Below are 15,488 nucleotides of genomic sequence, written 5' to 3'. Positions count from 1 at the left end.
GCAGATTCATTATGGTTATATATGAGACTTTTAATATATTTAATGTATGCTAATTTGGATACTTAAGAGATTTAAAGTGGCTGATACAAATTTTAAGGTGATTGGAGGAAAGTATAGGGATAATGTTAGAGGCAGGTTTTCTTTACACCTACAGTGGTGGAGCATGGAATGCATTGCTGGGGGAGCTGATAGAGGCAGATACATAGGGAACATGTAAGATACTCTTAGATAGGCACTTGGAGATGTACTGGCATTGAAGAGGTATCAGGGAGGTTCACAAGGCTGATTCCAAGAACGAAATAGTTATCATACCAGGAACATTTGATAGCTCTGGGTCTGTACTTGCTGGAATTTAGAAGAATGAAGAAGGAATCTCACTTGAAACGTTTTGAATGTTGAAAGGCCCAGACAGAGTAGATGTGGAAAGGATGTTTCCCATGGTGGGCGAGTCCTTAACAAGAGGACACAGCCTCAGAATAGAGGCTATTTAAAACAGAGATGCGGAGAAATTTCTTTAGCCAGAGGGTGGTGAATTTGTGGAATTTATTACCACAGGCATCTGTGGAAGCCAGGTCTTTGGGTGTACTTAAGGCAGAGCTTGATAGGTTCCTGATTGGACTTGGCATCAAAGGTTATGTAGAGAAGGCCAGGGAGAGGGGCTAAGAAGGGGAGAAAAAGGATTGAGTGGCAAAGCAGACTCGATGGGCCAAGTGGCCTAATTCTGCTCCCATGTCTTATGGATGAAAGAAAAATGAAGTGCTGCATAGGAGGGAAGGATTAGATTGATTTTAGAGTAGGTTGAAAGGTTGGCAGCAACATCGTGCACTGTACTGTTCTATGTTGTATGCCTCTTGAACATAGTTATTGTACCTGACCTCACCACCTCCTCAGGTAACAGTTCAGTGTTCAGTGAAGACCTCCTCGGCACAATGAGCCAGAGGGCTGGTAAGTTTATCAATGACACAAGAGATTCTGCAGATGCTAGAAATCTTAAGCCACACACACAAAATGCTGGAGGAACTACGGCAGCTAATAAACAGTTGCCGATTCAGACTGAGATCCTTCAGCAGGAATGGTGCAGAAGCCAGAAGGAGGTGAAGAGAGGAAGGAATACAAGCTGGCAGGTGACAGATGAAAGCAGATGAAGAGGTAAGTGGGAGGTGGGATGAAGTAAGAAGCTGTGAGAGGAAGGGTGACCCTCTCACGCTTCTATTCTCCTTGCCTGCCCATCACCTCTATCTGGTGTCCCTCCTCCCTCCCTTTCTTCTATGGTCCACTGTCCTCTCCTATCACATTCTTTCTTCAGCCCTTTACCTCTTCCACCCATCCCCTCCCAACTTCTCAGTTCATTCCCCCTCCCCCCCATTGGGTCTCACCTATAACTTACCATCTTGTTCCCCTTGCCCTTCCCCCACCTTGATTCGGCTTCTGACCCGCTTCCTTTCCAGTCCTCAAGTCATCCAGGCCGTGCTTTCTTCTTGCTGTTGCCATCAGGAAGGAAGCACAGGAGCCCTAGTTCACCCAGAACTAGGTTCAGGAACAGTTATTAACCATCAGGCTTCTGAACCAGCATGGATAACCTCACTCACCTGAACAATGAACTGATCCCACAACTTATGGACTACTTTCAAGGACTCCACAACTTATGTTCTCAGTATTATTTATATATTTATTATATTTGCACATTTGGTCTTCTGGCTCTTTAAAATTGTATGGCATGAGATCTTCTCCTATCAGTTAAAGGGGGAACCTCTGCAGTTACAGGCTAGGACTGTTATACTTAAATATCTGACAAAGCTGAAGACATAACTGATTTATCTGGCTGATCATATCCATAAAGTAGCTAAAATATTACCAATCTGATATCTTTGATTGGGTTCATTTAAGTCTAGTAAGCTGGAGTTACTCAACATTATGAGCCATACTGAGTGTCTTGACATGCTTTATCATAACTTATGTCTTTTTACCTGAATAAGGCCAATCATTATTAAAATAGTTCACGCTCATGCAAGCGTGCCTACTAATCTACCTAATAATAACATAACTCTATGAATGGCCCCTTATATTTCCTTAACTTAGGTAGTTGATTATTTTACACAATGTAGATACGTTTTTCTGCCTCTGAATTTTCAGATGTAATGACTCTAAACATGTTATTTAGAACCAAGGGGGGAATGTTGGCTTGGACTTGTTACGAATGAGGAGCAACTCTGATGGGCAGAAGGATGCAAAGTCCCCCCCCCCCTTTTTGAGAATCGCAAAATCGCTATTTTGGGTCTGATACCAAGGAAATGAGAGAGAGACAACGCAGATACACAAAAAAGTGGAATGTCTCCTCCTAACAAAAGTGGAACGGAACCACTGATTACTGCTATTGTCTCTTGGAGAAGGAATTGTGTATTGAGTACTGTTCTATTCATTGAAACCCCTCTGGGGGCAACCAGAGTGGTCTGGTTGATGGGTTGCATCATCCCAACCTGATTGACACCTGAGACCCCATGAGTGGGGATAAAAATAGGGTCTGGGGAAACACCCCTCAGACGCACCAGGAGAGATGCTACAAGACCGGTGGGGGCTTGTGTGTGTGTCCACCCTTGTCTGGGTGACGAGTCCACCACGGAAGAACGGTCTAGCTAAAGGACGGAGGGGTCATACCTGAATGGCCACAACAACGACGCATCGACGGATCAAGATCGTAAAAGGAAGGTCGGCAAGTCAATAGCTGTTACTCTCTCTCTCTCCAACAATTGCTACACAGTGATCAACAACTACCGCAGCCTGCATGAACTGAACTGAACTTTATATTTCCATCGGACAATTCATTATCCCCTAGACGACGATAGAGCTTATTTCTTATTGATTATTATTATACCCGCACTTTTAGGTTTAGTATTGATGACGTATATTATCTGTGTATTTGCATTGATATTATTTTTGTGTATTTTTACTAATAAATACTGTTAAAAATAGTATCATCAGACTTCAACAGATACTCCTATCTTTGCTGGTAAGACACCCAGTCACAGAGTTCGTAACAGACTGTATAATTGTTATCTTTCTTTGCAGTTTAAATGTTATGCCTGCATGTATATTATGCAGTTACCTACGTATATGCAATTGTGTTGTGCCGCCTAGTGGTTACAGTTCTTTGTACTGTTTTGGAAACTCCTTGGGTATCACGTTATTTGAATAGGAGCTATCAGATTGGTTAACTCTTATCTACTAATTTGAAAGGAGTGACTATTATCCAGAGCATAAGAAGAGCAGAGCACATTTGTTCACCATCTTTCTTTTTTGTTCCTTTCTTCTTTGTTCTTTGACCTCCTGCTACTCTTGCTTTCCAAGTGCATTGTTCTCTTAGCACTTAATGAAATGATCGTGAAGCAACAAGTTTAATGTCCATTCTTGACTTCTTTATGAACCTTTGATCAAAAACATTAGAATCCAACAATTTAGACAAATGGTGTAATTTAATTGTTTATACCTCAAGAGAATACCGAAAAATATCGCACCCACTCTCAATAATAGTTTGCTTAACAATAATTCAAAGAGTGCGGGTTGCTGATACATCCTTCCTGAACTACAATTACTAAAAATAACCAGAAATTAGGGAAAAAACCTGAAAAAGCAGAATTGCTATTCTAAAATTGGGTAAAAATAATCAAAGAAGGCAACACATCAAATATGATGGCAGAATATAGCGTTAATGGTAAGACTCCTGGCAGTGTAGAGGATCAGAGGGATCTTGGGGTCCAAGTCCATAGGACGCTCAAAGCAGCTGCGCAGGTTGACTCTGTGGTTAAGAAGGCATATGCTGTTTTGGATTTCATCAATCATGGAATTAAATTTAGGAGCTGAAAGATAATGTTGCAGCTATATAGGACCCTGGCCAGACCCCACTTGGAGTACTGTGCTCAGTTCTGGTCGCCTCACTACAGGAAGGATGTGGAAGCCATAGAAAAGGTGCAGAGGAGATTTACAAGGATGGTGCCTGAATTGGGGAGCTTGCCTTATAAGAATAGGTTGAGTGAACTTGGCCTTTTGGAGGATGAGAGGTAACCTGATCGAGGTGTACAAGATGATGAGAGGCATTGATGATGTGGACAGTCAGAGGCTTTTCCCCAGGGCTGAAATGGCTGCCACAAGAGGGCACAGGTTTAGGGTGCTGGGGAGTAGGTACAGAGGAGGTGTCAGGGGTAAGTTTTTTACTCAGAGAGTGGTGAGTGCATGGAATGGGCTGCCAGCAACGGTGGTGGAGGCGGATACGATAGGATCTTTTAAGAGACTTTTGGATAGGTACATGGAGCTTAGTAAAATAGAGGGCTATGGGTAAGCCTAGTAATTTCTAAGGTAGGGACATATTCGGCACAACTTTGTGGGCCGAAGGGCCTGTATTGCGCTGGTTTTCTATGTTTCTATGTATGCTTTGCACTTCGCTAAGACCCAATGAGTTCGTGCTGATGGAAAATAAGCCATGTTGTGCTTGTTCTTTGCTTAACATTTATATTCTATAAGGTACTCAGGATATATCTGATGTTTCTCAAATATGACAAATATAGAAGGATTGGAGACACTGTCAACACAACTATCATAAAAGCATTTTTTGGTGCCATCTTTCAAGGGTGGCCGGAGGTAAGATGAGGATCCTCTCACATACTCTCCCACCAACACACGAGCAACAAACATGGTTAAGGTGCTTTTCCCTGCTTGGCAGTAATTATGGGAATAGGATGAATCTCTGGCAAAGTAACTTCCTAAAAAGAAAGAGAAAGATCATATATTTAATCAGCCTAGATATCTTATAGCCCATAGAAGTACAACTTAAAAAGGTAATTACTGTTGCAGTGCTAACAAAATACAGCAACTAATTTGGATACAGTTTGGCTCCAAAAACAACAACGAGATAATCATGACAAAATACATTTTAGTTGAGTTAACTGAAGGATAAATATTGGTCAGTATAACAGGGAGAATAACCTTTCTGTTGTGTATTTAGGATTTTAATAATATTTGAGTAAACTTGTACATATATTGGTTAATTAAGCATTCTTGTTTAATTAATTATGGGTTATATATAAAAGAATACTTTAATTGCATATGTTATCACACTACCATGTGAAACGTGGGTACTTCGCTTAAAGAAAACTCGAAGTTAAACCTGCATTCCTAGACTTCCTTTTGAATTAGTTTAATGTTTTGAAGTTAAAAAAAAACATAACATTTTCTTTCTTTTCATCTATTATTGGGTGGGATTATTTACTTAATGCTCCCTCAATGCTGACTCTAACAAAGTGTTGGATCTTTGTGCTCAGGATCTTCAGTCGTAATTGAACCAGATAACCTTCTGTGCTTGAGAAGTGAACAGCATCTGCCCAGCTACAGGTACCTCACTGTGGTACAGTTCAATCAAATCTGGATACAAAGGTAATAAAAATAGCTGCTGTGTACTCGTACCTTTTCCGTAAGTCGTTCCATGAGTTCCACAGATCCTCCAGTCAAAGTTCTGCTGGCAGATTGCGTCAATGATTGAGGAGTCCGTGCCATGGAAAAGCTGCTTCTCAACCACATCCTTGCCATTACTGTTCTTCTTCATCTGTTCCTTCTGCCTGCCTCAGAAATGCAAGCACAGTATTTGTAGCTTTGTCCTGATAAAGGTCCGCAACGGTTTATTCATTTCCACAGATACGGCCTGACCTGCTGAGTTCCTCCCATTTCCTGTGTGCGTTGCACAACAGATGTAGCTTTGCAGCACGGACCAACGCAACGCAGCCCGTAAAACACACCCCATCCTCACCCTGTCTCACAGGCGGTCTAGTTGTAAATGATGACTAAAATCTTTATACAAGAAGCAGAAACAGAATGCTGGGAACACCTATCAAGTCCAGCAGCACTTGTGGAAGGGGAAACAAGAGTTAGCGCCTCAGATCAGAGACACTGTCAGAATTTGGAAAGAGAGAGAGAAAAAAAGATGTAGTTAACTGGCTGAGAAATTAATGAGAGTAGTGAAGAGAATATTCACCAGCTTCAGATAACCTGCTCACATACTGTATACTCTTTAGTTCATTTGTAATCTTGGTTCAGTTTGTCTGTCCCTACAAGTGTGGCCTGACCCCTCAGCATTTCTACAGCTAAGTATCCTCACTCTGTCACTTTTATCCTTCACCCTAACCCTTGCACTCTCTGCAACTTCCTTTCTTTCTCAGACAAGACAAGGGATCTTCAACCTGCAATGTTTGTTGTTTCTCCTCCCACAGCTGTTGAGCTTTCTCAGCACTTCCTGATTTGTTTGGAGTTTGTTTCATTTTCACTGCTGAAACCTTAAGCCCTCTGTTGGTATTGGAAGGGGGGTACAACCACTTAACATAGGTCACATAGGAAGAATGCAGAAACACAAAGTTTATGCTGCTGGTGTTTCTAGGTTGGTAGTCTAAAAGATATCCAGGAGTGAAAAAAATGGAGGAGAGAAGTTCTGAGCTGTATCTCAGCCCCATCACAGTCAAATATACAAGAACAGGGTGGACAATATGGGCTCTTCTGTCAACTGTCAGGAAGAAACTTGCATCAAAGAAATCAACCAGTTTTCAATCCCCAGAATGAATAATTCCCTTCATTATAGCCAGGTAGAAAAGTGATAAAGTTTGCAAACCATTGATAGACTTCCCAGAGGGAGATGTTTTGAATTCGTTCAATTTTCTGTATCACACTTTTCTTCATGGTCCGCTGAAAGAGGGACTGCACTTGTTTAAATTCATCTGAAGACTCAGCCACCTGAATCAGCTGTATAGAGACAGTTATTAGTTAGAATCACAGAACACTTGAACACATCTAGATTTTACTGAGACTGGAACAAGTGCCAGGAACTAACTCCAGAGCAGCACAATAGCATAGCAGTTGGGGTAATGCCTTACGGCATCACTGATTGGAAGATCGGGGTTCAATTCCCACCACTGTCAATACTTCCTCCCTGTGACTGCCAGTGTTTCCTCCAGGTGTGCCAGTTACTTCCCACATTCCAAGAAAGCGTACAGATCAGAGTTAGTAAGTTGTGTGTATGCACTGTTGGTGCCAGATGATTGGTGATACTTGCTGGCTGCCCCAAGCACAGTCCTCAGACTGGGTTAGTTGTTCATGCCCTGTATGTTTCAATACTTCAATGTACATATGACAAATAAAGCTAATCTTAATAATTTTCTTTTGTATTATGTGTTCTGATGTAAACATTTGACCCGTAATGAACTTGTGGTGTTACCCTGTTCAATCAGGTGCACACGCTGCAAATACGTGGCTCAACACTATACATGAATTAAAGAGCCTTCTGTATTGAGCACGGAGCTCTTGAGTAAAAGGGGATACCTACACTCTTCCAAGAACTCTTTTATCTTGTTGTTTCCTGCTCATTATTTATCGCTATTTCTTTATTATCTGCATTTGCAGTTTGACTACAGTTTACTGTTATTGTTCTATAGATTTGCTAAGTATGCTGCAAAAAAAGAATGTCCGAGTTCCAAGTGGTGACATGTATGTACTTTAATAATACATTTTAATTTGAACTTTGAACCAGTATTCCTATCCCTTCTGGAACCCACTTCCTTTTGAATCCCAGCCCCTAGCAAATTCCACCAAGACTTCATTTCCAGACCCTTTTCCAGCTCAGATATCTTCTGTTTTTATCCCTTTCTTCACCAGTATTGGTGGCTGTGAAACACCCTCCTGAAACTCTCCACCTTGTTTAAAACACTTCTAAAAGAAATCAGTATCAACTTACATGGTTGAGCTTTTCAGAATGTTCTCAAGACAGGAAACGAAAGGGTTCAGTATCCAGAGGGTCCTGATTACCCTGTACACACATCTCTGGAAACAGCCAGGGACAACGATCATCCAGGGAGACAAGCACATTGTTGTCTTTGACTTCAGGGGAATTTCAGTACCAGAATAGACATTTCACTGAAGATACACTGGACATTCTACAGGCATCAAAACTGGTAAAGGAAAGGGAAGGAGTGAGAGTGGAGTTGAGGTGGAGTTCTGCCACTTACACCCACCTAAGAAATAGCACACTTGTGATAGAAGTGCAATGGAAGTTTTCAGATTTCAGAATGGGAGCTTTGCCGCATGGGTATGTAGATTGGGTATTAACTTGCTAGTTTTCTAACCTTTCCCAGTCCTGAAAGCAACATCATCCAACTGAATTATTAACTATCTTTCTCTGCACACTATTCGACCTGTTAAGTATTTTCAGCTTTTCTGTTTTACTGTGGGTCTGTCTACATTATCTTGAGTTTAAAAGGAAATGAAGTGGTCTCAGTGAAACTTATAAAACTCCAGCAGGGCATAAAAGGGCAGACGTACAGAAGGGTTGGCTATGGCTTTGAGAAACCAACGCTCATGGTCACTAAATATGGAGCTTGCAGTTCAGCAATGGTAGAAGAAAGAATTCCTTTACAGAAGGTTGTGACGCTGAAACTACACCTAAGGAGACTGTGGAGACTCCGTTACTAAGTATACTCAAAGATCAAGATTGATCTATTTTTGAATATTAAGGGAATAGTAAAATATGGAGATAGTTGAGGATAATGGCACCAAGATAAAGGTCAACCCCAGTTTGAATGAATAATGGAGTAGGCACAAGGGTGAAATGCCCCTTTCATGCTTCTGTTCCTTAGTTCCTATAACCCAGGGGTCGGCAACCCACGGATCCGGAGCCACATGCGACTCTTTCATCTCTGTGCTGCAGCTCCCTGTGGCTTTGGAAAATAAATGATGAGTATTTAATTAAAATGTATTTTATGTTAGTTTGTTAGTTTTTGAAATGTAATTCTAAATTTGAAGATTATGGTGATCTTGTACAATCTAAATAAAACGTGTTTTTTGTCGCTATTAATATACGTCACCACTGCCAATGCCTGACACCCGCCAGTGCGCGATTTCTTTAATTTTTCGATCCAAGGTAGGCTAACTATGGAGAATTCTAAAAAAAGAAAAGTGACTGAAGAAAACAGAATGTTTAATGATACGTGGGCAGATTCATTTGCTTTCACTGCTGACGAGACTGGTTTACCGCTATGCTTAATATGCAATGAGAAACTAGCAAACAACAAAAAGTCAAAAGTCGCAAGACATTTCCAGAATAAACATGCAGCCTTTGCTCAAAAATATCTGGATGGAGATGAGAGAAAAAAAGCCGTTTTGGAACTGATGCGGAAGGTTGATCTGAGCAAAAATCATTTCAAGAAGTGGATGAAGTCTGGAAAATCAACTACATATGCTAGTTTTGTTGCCGCTCAGGAAATAGTCAGGCACGGGAAGCAGTTTACAGATGGTGAATATATAAAAGAACCTTTCATTAAGATTTCAGAACATCTATTCACGGACTTTAAAGAGTGAAATTGTGCAGAAAATCAGGGATATGCCCTTCTCTGCAAAGACTGTCAAAGACAGAACCATAAAAATGGCAGAAGACATCACAAGACAGCAAATTAAAGACATTAATTCAGCGGTGGCCTACTCGATTGCCTGTGACGAGTCTAAAGACAAAGGTGATATTGAACAAATAGCGCTGTTCTGCCAGTATGTAAACTCTGCCGGGCCACAGGAAAAAATGATTGAGTCAATACCTCTAAAAGGCCAAACACAGGGGGAGGACATCTGTGAGGCTGTCTTGAATTGTTTAAGAGCCAAAGGAATAAAGACCACCCACCCGGTGTCAGTAGCTACTGATGGGGCACCAAGTACAACAGGAGCGCACAAGGGATTTGTGGCTTTACTGCAGAAGTCGCTGGACAGAAAACTGCTGACTTTTCACTGCATCTTGCACCAAGAGGCACTGTGTGCTCAAACATTTCCTCCGGAATGCACAGAAGTAATGGATGTTGTCATTCAGATTGTCAATAAAATAATGGCAAAAAGTTTAAATCACCGTCAATTCTATTTGTTACTGGACGAGCTGGAAAGCGCATATTCTGATCTCCTGCTGCACAACAAAGTCCAGTGGCTGTCAAGAGGGGAGGTGCTGAAACGCTTTGTCGCGTGTCTGGAAGAAGTGAAAACGTTCCTGGGCAGCAAAGGGCTCACCTTTCCTGAGCTGGAACAGCCAGAGTGGCTGGAAAAGCTACACTTCATGGCAGACATGACAGCGCACCTGAACACGCTGAACACAGCTCTTCAGGGGAAAGGACGCACAGCCCTGCACATGTTGGAGGATGTTTTGGCATTCCAGCGCAAGTTGACAGTGCGTGCCAGAGATTTACAGAAAGGCACATTGTCTCACTTCCCCAATTTGAGAGAGTTCAAACAAGCTCACGACATGATAAATTCGGAGTATTTACATTCTGCAATCATCGCAATGCAAACATCATTTGGGAAACGCTCCTCTGAGTTCAGAGAGGAAAAAAACACATTATCCTTCCCGGTCACTCCCCTAAGCATCGATCCATCCCTACTGAATACGACTGCATTGGCAGGTGTGAGCAAACCTGATCTTGAGATGGAACTGGCTGACATAGCCGACAAAGACATATGGGTGTCCAAGTTTAGATGCTTGACAGCAGACCTTGAAGATGTTGCCCGTCAGGAGGCCATTCTTGCTCAGAATCACAAATGGAGTGATATTGAAAACCTCCCTAAACCGGACAAACTTGTGTTCGAAACATGGAATGCTATCCCTGACATTTATGTAAACGTTAAAAAGTATGCACTTGGAGTCCTGTCGATCTTTGGATCCACATATGTGAGCAGGTGTTCTCCAACATGAACTTTATTAAAAACAAACATCGCGCATGCCTCACAGATGACAGCTTGCGATCCTGTGTAAAGATGAAGGTGACGTCATACAGCCCTCATGTGCAGACGCTGTGCGCTGAGGTCCAGGAGCAGAAATCCCATTAACCAAGTATGATAAATATTTTAATTGCCTATTAGTTTTACGCATATTCATATTTTTTCATTGTTCAGTGAAATAGTCCTTTTATTTTTCAGGTTGACAGCTGGCTGACGTTATTTTTGGTTTGCTGCTGGCGGACAATTTAAGTTCGGCGTTTTTCATAAATACAAGAAGGACTCAAATAAGCATTGAGTATTTTACTTAAAAGTAACCTTCAACCCAATCTTTTTTTCAAAATGTTTTCAAAACAAAATCTTTTTTTCAAGTTCAAAATGTTTTTGTTGCATGCAGAAATGTAATTTCGTTTTCTCTGCAGGAGTTCATTGATTTTATAAATGCAACACATTATAGTTTGTTTATACATAGCATAAAGGCAAAAGAAAAAAAAACGTTGTATGCAGTGTTATTTCATTTTAAATGTTAAACGGGTTTTGTGGCTCCCAGTGTTTTCTTTTCTGTGGGAAACGGGTCCAAATGGCTCTTTCAGTGGTAAAGGTTGCCGACCCCCGCTAAAACCATTAAGATACCTTTCAGGCTTCTTGTTTACCTGGTCTGCTCCCTCTGGTGGCTTTAACAATTGCAGACAGCATGAGAACATGAATTTCCTCCTCAGGCTGATGACTCAACATTACTCTTAAGGAGAGTTTGCTCTAAGCAAATTGTTACTAACTCACTTACAACAGTAACTGTAGTTTAAAGGTGGATAGTTGATACCTCAGGACACACTGAGTTCATTAATGATGTCATAGAAGTATTTATTTCTTTGTTGGAAATGTTTTCTTGCTAAGTCTGGGAGGTTTGACCTGGCTGGACAGATACTGCAGTTGCACCAATGTATATCAGGAGATCTTTCCCATCAGGTTATTCACCTTAAGACGCAGCTCATAATGACTAGTCTATTTTGGGGTGCTCGCTTATTCAATATAAGGAGTGTAGGAGTTGAGAAGAAACATTCATTAGTTAAATTGCAAGAAGGCCTATTCATTCCAAACAATCAGTGATCATATCAGCGAATCATTCTATCGCATTTACCTATTTGTTCTCGTTCAATCAACAAACCTAGTATGTTAAAGTTAACAGGCAACACAGATTTAAACATTAACTGGCAAATACCCAAGTGGAAGAATAAACTTATTTGATGAAAACTCCTTTTGTATCTCAAAAGTAAAGATAAAGGTAAGTTTTATTTATCACATGTATATTGAAACATACAGTGACCAACACCGTCCGAGCATACGCTAGGGCCAGCCACAAGTGTTACCATACTTCCAGCGCCAATATTGCACACTTACTAACTCCAAGCTGTACATCTCTGGAATGTGGGAGGAAACCAGAGCACCTGGTGAAAACCCTCGTGGTCATGGGGAGAACGTACAAACCCTGGTCACTGGAACTGTAATAGAGTTATGTTAACCGCTACACTTTCATGTCACAGAGGTTTCAGTAAAGAGTGTGGTCAGCATTTCTTAAAACTACAGATTAACCTGCTTAAGGAAGAAGTGACTAAAATGTAAGAACCTTTGGAATTTAAGACCAAAGGACTGCACATTAAGAGGTTAAATAATAGAATTGTAAGGAGAGGGTATAATTTAAGGCAATAGAATTGAGCACAATTAAGTCAAAATTGAGAGAAGAACAATTATGTGAATAATAGATTGAATGCATAATTTATGGATTGAATAGATGGAAGTGAAGGAGTTTTGGAGTTAATAGGTTGAGCTGCAGTATTGCTGATGTTAATAATCTGAATTCTCAGCGATTCTTACGGGGCAAAAACTCAGTAGTATTAAACACGTACCTCCATTAAAATAGTTTCCGGACAATATGACACAGCATATTCAGCACACTACCTTCACCTGCACACACTGTAATTCTCCCATGATCATCATTGCCAGCTGAATGATTCTACCTTATAGCCGATATCTGTCCGTGCTGATTTATCCCAGTGAGCTGGAAGGGATTTTCCTTGAGAAATGCCCAGAATTTCCTGTCCAGTCTTTCTCTGGCTGTCAAAGGAGGAGAGTCATTAGGTGTCAACATCACAGTCAGTAACAAAGTTTCACGTGAAGGTGAACTTGGTCTCATTGTGTTCCTCCATTATCAAATCTCTACCCAATTTTCAACTGATCTTCATCTTGTTCAACGCTATTTACTCTGGCACAAATTGCATTGCGAATGTGGACAATGGATGCATGCAAGTGGTCAAAGCCCAATTTGGACATAAATCTGGGGACAAAGTCACTCCAATGCAGTAATGAGTGAAAGCTGCAAAACTGGAGATGCTGAACCAAGGCCTGTGTGTCCTAGGAGGAGCAAAGAAAGATCATGTGGCATTATCTACAGCAAAAGAGTTTACCTTGGGGAACAGTTATATTTATCTTCCCTTCCACTTCAGTAAAAAAAACAGAATTCCCAGCCTTCAGCATACTTGCTTGGTACAATCTTGCTGTGCACAATTTACAATAAGCTTGGTAATTATTACTGCTGGTATTTCTGTGTAGATGAAATGCAGACTCATAGACACAGCTTCACATGCCAGCAACAGTTTTGGTTTGAGATAGATGCAATGATATCGAATGGATACTAATTTTCAGATAGCCTAGAAGAACTCCCAAGCGGGTGATTTGAATGCTCTTCCTGATCAGCTGAAGAGCTTCATTGTACTTGGGCAAGCGACCATGGAATTCCATCAACCTCTATGTTGGTACCTTCTTTAATGTTCTATTGATAACGATTACCCATGCACCCCCTAATAAATTCTTGGGCAGGTGTTTGCATATCTTTAATTGTGTGAGTGTACTCTTTTCTGTCCCTAATCTGCCTGCTTCTTAATTGTACAGCACCCCCATCTGACCAAATATTAAACCAAAAGTTCATTATCTGTTTTTGTTGCTAATTCTGTGCTAGGACTGCTGACATTTCGGAGTGTCCAATTTCGTTTCAATGTCCCGTATAAACCATTTTTATTGTTCCTGAACTGGTAATTCTATTTTCTTTGTCTGGCGCATTTCAAATATCCATTTAGTCTGGCCTTGTACACACCAAGCTTTTGTTTTAATGTATCTATAAATTCTACCATTCTTTTGTTAGGTTGATTATATCTTGTGCGGGCCTTATATTTCCTTAGCTTTTTTTCTTAACTTTCTTGCTTGGGTTATCCATCTTATACTCCATTAGGTCGGCTATTTCTGATCTTAAGATTTCAATTTAGTTTTGTAATCTCTTCTTCAATTTCAGAGTTCTCATTTCATTACTCACTTTTGGGTTTCTATTAATGAGTGTGTCTTCTTTGGAGCCATCGCACTGCATTGCTGTTAATGCTGCACAGTATATTATTGTGTGTAGTTCTTCAAATGTTTCAAGTTTTCCTAAATGTGGTGACAATATTTTGAGAGTATTGTTGAAAGTATTAACAATTTTTGCAAATTTTGATGGTGTGTTTTAGATGGGGTCTTTTTGTTGGGTCAGTGCCCATGGACTCTGATAATGTGATGTTAAATGTTAAGGTTAATTTTGTCTGTAAACTAAACTTCATTATAAGCATTCTGTGGAGGCTCTACATCTCTGTTGTTGCTATTACCATTAGGTTGTTTGATAGTATTTGGGAAGTGGCATCTTCATTATTTTCTTGTATGTTATCGTTGTGGGCTTTGGGTTGGTTTCTTTCTAGCTATTGTGCTATTCCATGGCTTATTTGGTTTAATATGCCCAAAGGGATTAAGATTTTTTTTATTATTGCTCTACATTGATCTGCTATTCTGAATTATTATTATTTTGTATTTGCTCAGTTTGTCTTCTTTTGCACATCGGTTGCTTGTCAGTCTTTGTGTGTAATTTTTTATTGATTCTATTGTATTTCTTTGTTCTACTGTGAATGCCTGCAAGAACATGTATCTCGGGGTAGTAAATAGTGTCATATATGTAATTCGATAATAAATTCACTTTGAACTGTTTCATTATAGAAGCCTCCTTAAGGAGAATCATTGATGGATGTTACATACTTTTGTATCTGGCTCTTCATGTCCTGTTCAGAGATGAATTTGGGCCTCCTCTTGACTTCCCTGCGAGTGCCAATGCGTGAATTTGTTTGCTGCATTTCTATAAATGAAATTGGGGAAGAGAGACAGGATATAGATCACCGTCGGCTTTCACTCAGAGAAGTAACTGTGACAATAATTTCCACATTTCAATGAGACAGAACTGAAATTTGCTTTCTTAATATTAACTGCACCTTTAAAGTTCAGCACATACTGGTGTATCCCCACAGTGAATTCCACTTTCCCGTTGCTGTCAGCTAAAAATGCCTTCTCCAGCTCAACGGGCGTGATGTTGGCAGCCGAGTGCTGCTTTTCCTATCATACAGAAAACACAACCCAAGAGAAGTTAAAGCATCTGGGGAAACTAGTTTGACTCCTACAAAGGTAACTGGGGAATTTTAATTTAGGTTGATTTTATTCATTAGTAACAAAGTCAGAATACTTATTTATTTAGAAGTGCAGCAAGGTAACAGACCCTTCTAGTCCAATTTGCCAGTGCCACCCGATTACACTCACTAATCCGTGTACCTTTGGACTGTGGGAGGAAACCAGAGCACCCAAGTCGATAGCAG

General features: G+C 40.5%; 1 protein-coding gene across 2 annotated transcripts in view; it reads right to left on the bottom strand.

The window, feature by feature from the left end:
- Positions 1-3,398: 3,398 nt before the first annotated feature.
- The window catches only part of parp12a (poly (ADP-ribose) polymerase family, member 12a), a 112,969-nt gene continuing 100,879 nt past the window's right edge, over positions 3,399-15,488 (bottom strand). For both annotated transcript variants that reach the window (XM_059967249.1, XM_059967250.1), the window contains 6 exons: positions 15,111-15,231; positions 14,881-14,977; positions 12,789-12,885; positions 6,647-6,777; positions 5,455-5,606; positions 3,399-4,754 (listed from right to left, as the gene is read on the bottom strand). In XM_059967249.1, coding sequence (XP_059823232.1) covers positions 4,495-4,754; positions 5,455-5,606; positions 6,647-6,777; positions 12,789-12,885; positions 14,881-14,977; positions 15,111-15,231 — 858 coding nt within the window. In that variant the 3' untranslated portion in view covers positions 3,399-4,494. The remainder of the gene's footprint in view (positions 4,755-5,454; positions 5,607-6,646; positions 6,778-12,788; positions 12,886-14,880; positions 14,978-15,110; positions 15,232-15,488) is intronic.

Source organism: Hypanus sabinus, chromosome 4 (assembly GCF_030144855.1).
Source record: "Hypanus sabinus isolate sHypSab1 chromosome 4, sHypSab1.hap1, whole genome shotgun sequence".
Lineage (NCBI taxonomy): Eukaryota > Metazoa > Chordata > Chondrichthyes > Myliobatiformes > Dasyatidae > Hypanus > Hypanus sabinus.
Note: the sequence above shows the minus strand (reverse complement) of the source record. Positions and strands in the feature narration are given on the sequence as shown.